Here is a 4,676-nt window from a genome sequence, read left to right as displayed (position 1 = left end):
AGCATCCTGAGACAAGGAAGGAAGTTCACCTTCCCCAGGGCCTACTGAAGCTTAACTTTGGGAGGACGCACTGGGAAAGGGTATAAAGCACTTGTCTCAGAATCATCCAGCTCAAGAGACAAGGTAGGATATTTATACCCCATACCCCAAGAGATGCTGACTTCAGCTCTCTTGGCTTGAGTACCCAGCATAGAATCTACTCGCTCCTTGACCTAGTTAACTGAAAAGGCCAGCGCTTCTATTTATCAACCTTTCTTTTTTTCTTTTTTTTTTTTTTTTTTTGGTGGTACTTGGGTTCCTGGAAGCCCTTCTACCTCCAGGCTACACTCCCGGACCTATTTTTACATTTTTATTTGGAAACAGGGTCTCTTAAGCCAGCGCACATGGCTGGCTTCGAACCTGCGGAATTCTCCTGTCTCTGCCTCCCAAGCGCGGGGATTACAAGTGTGCGCCACCACGCCCGGCTTTTATCAACCTTTCTAATTATAGATCCTCAAGACTTCTTCCATTTGAAGCAATATCACAAAAGCATAGGGAGAACCAGGTAATTTCTTTAATAGAGTTCAAAACAATATAAAGACCAGAATTTCTTAGAAATTTGCCAAGTTCTAGCTACATTTAAAAGCAGTCAATTTTTTGTGATGTTCTCTTTTTAACAGACAAATAAATGCATATAATGTCTTGTTTGTTTGTTTGTTTGTGGTGCTGGGGATTGAATGGGGGCATTCTACCTTCAAGCTACACCCCCAGCCCTATTTTATTTTGAAAAAGGGTCTCAATAAGTTGCTGAGTGCCTCACTAAGTTACTGAGGTTGGCTTTGAGCCTTCGATCCTCCTGTCTCAGTCTCCCAAGTACTGGGATTACAGGCATGTGTCACTATGCCTGGCTGCATATAACCTCTTTAATATAATCAGATTTCAAGTAAGGCATATAAGATTTGGAATGTTTATGTAAAGTTAAAGTATACATAATTTAATGATACTAGCAACTACTTGATGGCATAGTATACCTATAAGTAACATTTACTGCATCTATAGGTCTGAAGGGTATAAACAGTAAGTAAATAACTCTGGATATATTTTTGCCTTGAGTTGACTACTTCATTTTCCTTTCTTCTTCAATTGTTCTACAAAGTAATCATTACAAGCAACAGTCAGTGCTGCCACCATGACCACAAATTCATTAAAATCCACTTCGTTGTCCTTATTGGCGTCCAGGTCTTGCATTATCTTATCAACCAACTGAGGATCCTTTTGGCACTAGAAAGAAAAAGAAAATTTCTAACTCCCAGGCTTTGAGGCTCATAATGACAATTGAAATTCCATCTTCCTTTTATTTACATGAACTTTTTTGTGTGTGGGGGGGAGTCTGGGGATGGAACCCATGGGCATTTGACCTCCGAACCATACCCCTTCCCTATTTTTTTATTCTTTATTTTGAAACAGGGTCTCACTAAGTTACAGAGGGCCTCACTAAGTAGCTGAGGCTGTCCGCGAACCATGATCCTCTAGTCTTAGCCTCCTGAATGCTGGGATTACACCACACCCTGCTACATGAACATTTTTTAAAGGGGTTATTTATTTATTTATTTATTTATTTATTTATTTTGTCTTTTTGGAACTGGGATGGAACCCAGAGCGCCACACCTTCAAAGCAGGCACTTTGCCACTGAACTACATCCTGGCCCCTACATGAATATTTTAATTTTCATTTTTAGCCGCTAAAGACAAACTTAAGAACCTATTTGCAAAATGATTTGAGTCAGGCACAAATTGTACATGAGTCTAGCCCTTGTCCCAGGCACATACGGTGCTGGCTGAGACCTAATGATGAAAAAGAGCAAACAGCACTGATCAAAGCAAGCTCTCGAAGCTAAAAGGCATTTACAGGACATGGCAGGTGAGAGGCTGGAGAATGGAAGCAGAGGGCTTGAAGTTGAAAGGGACAGAGAGGAGCTCTACCATTTACCAGCAATAGGATGTTAAGCAGTTGCTTAATATTTAAAAATTTTCTTGTTAATAAAATAGAATATCCCCACACATTTTTGGGACATTTTAATATATATTTTTTGAAAGTTCTTAGCCCTATGGTTGCTAGATTTAGCTAATAAAAATATAGGAAAAACCAGGTGTGATGATGCATACCTCTGCTCCCAGTACGTGGGAGGCTGAGACAGGAGGATCACTGGTCCAAGACTGGTCTTAGCAACCTAACAAGACCCTGTTTCAAAACAAAAATTAAAAAGGACTGAAGAAGACAGGTGTGGTGGTATATGCCTGTAATCTCAGTACTTGGGAGGCAGAGATAGGAGGATCAGTTTTGAGGGCAGCCTCAGCAAATACTGAGATTCATCAACCTAGCAAGACCTTGTTTTAAAATAAAAATAAAATAGGGGTGGGGTTATAGACTAGAGGTAGAATGTCCCTGAGTTCAATCCCCAGTAACACACACACACACACACACACACGCACACACACACACACACTCACGCTAGGGGTTAGCTTGGAGGTAGAATGTAGAATGCCTCTGGGTTCAATCTCTAGATAGATAGATAGATAGATAGATAGATGATAGATAGAGTCATATATATGTATATATAGTCATATATATGATATCCAATTAAATTTGAATTTCAAATAAATTTTAGCTTAAAGTACTAATTATTGCACCACACATAAAATAATTTTATCTGGAAGCTCTCTTAAGCTCAGTATCTGACATGAAATAGAGGTAACCAGTGAAGAGTAGATCTTATAAGGATTACTTCATTTCATGGGTAGAAAGAAAATCAGGGAGCCTATACAGGAGATCAAGGGCATGAGGGGTGAGACTAGAAAGCGCCCACCTCTCCTATTATTAGTGGATAACGGGAACCATTTCCAAAAGCAGTTCATTTCCTCCAGGAACTCCCCATGGCCCACTCATTAGCTGAAACCATTAAATGGCTAAAAACTTAACTTTAATTGATCAAAATCTATTTGATCAAGACAAAGACAATTTTCAAGAACTTATTAGCAGAACTTCTTTGTCTATTCAAATTCCTTCGAATAGAGCAATGCTCCAGGTCTGACCTACCGAGTTTTTTATCCTAAATACTACACCATACAGTAGCCAAACTGAAATTAACAGCGTGAGGTTTCTCGGCAGTGCTGGGGACTCAACCCAGGGCCCAGCACACGCTAGGCAAGCACCCCACCACTGAGCCACATCTGCTGCCCTACAGAAGCCAAACTGAAATTCAGGGGGAACACAAACAATGTTATGGACTTCTAAAACCAGTAAAAAGTTATTTTGGAAAGTTACTATATTAATTATTTTTTACTTTAAGCTTTTTGCATAGAGGATGGGAAGAAAAGAGTGTTGTCATTACAACTTGTAGTCTTAACACAGGGTGTGGACAGAATCATGCAGTAGCACGTTGTGCTAAAAAACAATTTAAGGCAACTCTATGAGCACCAGAGCAGAGTGTTTTCCTCAGAGGAGGCCTCAGGCACTCCACTGTCAAGCCTCATGTGTGAATTCATTGACAATGGGTATCTTGAGGTGGGAGTCCATTTGCTACACAACTGGTCACTGGCCAAGCACACCCCTTTCACCAGTCCCAGACAGCTCATGCTTGAAGAGGAGGACTTTTCATTCTCTAGAAAATTTTCCACCACAGAATAAAGAACCCCAGATATAACTAGTTATAACTATACCTCCTGGTATAACTAGCCATCACTTTGATGCACCAGAATGTTGAAAATTTGATGAAAATCCCAATATAACTGTCAACACCTGGCAGTCTTAATCCTGGGCATTATGGAGGGTTTAGAAAGGGACACACACTGGGATACACAGAAAAAGAAGGTGTGTAAGTTTTGCTTCCACTGCACCCTGAATCTCTATACAAATTATACTGTGCTTGCAACAGTCATAGGATGCATGTGTGTAAAGGCCGTGACCGCAGCCAAAGCTCCACCTCAAGTCAGTGAGGCAGGAAAACAGACTCACCGAGAGGAACTCCGTGAGCTCTCGCTGCAGGAGCAGCTTCAGCTCCCCCTTGTTCAGCTTGAATCTGTCCCCTTCCTTGCAGGAGTACCGGTGGAAGATCCTGATCATGGTGTCCATGGCCATCTCCAGCTGGGTGGGCATGTCGGCAGCAGAAATGACCCCTCCAGAAACAGCCGAGCCGAGCCAGGGAGAAGACGCCTGTTCAAAAGAAGCAGCTCGGGAAATATCAACACTTGGAAAATGGTGTGCTACCATCCCCTAGTCATCCCACCCCACGGTGCTGGTTGTTGAACCCTAATACTCTTTCCGTTAAAGACAGTGTCCGCCCATTCTGGGGCAAGCTACAAATGAGAGCTTTGCAGGGGACTTTATTCTCCTCCCTCATCCCCAGTCCCCCAAGACACAGCAGCGCCTGCGTGTTCCTAAGTCAGTAACCAGACAACAAGCACAAGGTCGTGTTAAACCATAGAATTAAAAAATAAATAAAAAGGAAATACCTAACTGTACCTGTTCAGGACACAGCTCTCTCGACAGGTGTTTACAATTAAACTATGAGCATTTATACCTGAGCTTCCACCGGCACACCTGTTCCCTAACAAGTGAAAATTACTGGTGACAAGAGACTGGGTTGGCGGTGCCTCGGCATCTGTTTTTCATCAGCAGGATGAACAGGTGTGAGCTG

General features: G+C 42.0%; 1 protein-coding gene across 1 annotated transcript; it reads right to left on the bottom strand.

Annotated features, from left to right (window-relative positions):
• Positions 1-1,101: 1,101 nt before the first annotated feature.
• On the bottom strand, positions 1,102-4,135 carry S100Z (S100 calcium binding protein Z; the record flags this gene model as incomplete). Its single annotated transcript, XM_080717205.1, has 2 exons — positions 1,102-1,260; positions 3,995-4,135. The coding sequence occupies 2 exons, from the start codon at positions 4,133-4,135 to the stop codon at positions 1,102-1,104; spliced, it is 300 nt and encodes a 99-aa protein (XP_080573331.1).
• Between the last annotated feature and the right edge of the window lie 541 nt (positions 4,136-4,676).

The sequence above is a fragment of the Muscardinus avellanarius genome (genome assembly GCF_963383645.1).
Source record: "Muscardinus avellanarius genome assembly, chromosome: 1".
NCBI lineage: Eukaryota > Metazoa > Chordata > Mammalia > Rodentia > Gliridae > Muscardinus > Muscardinus avellanarius.
This window is presented reverse-complemented; position numbering and strand designations above follow the sequence as displayed.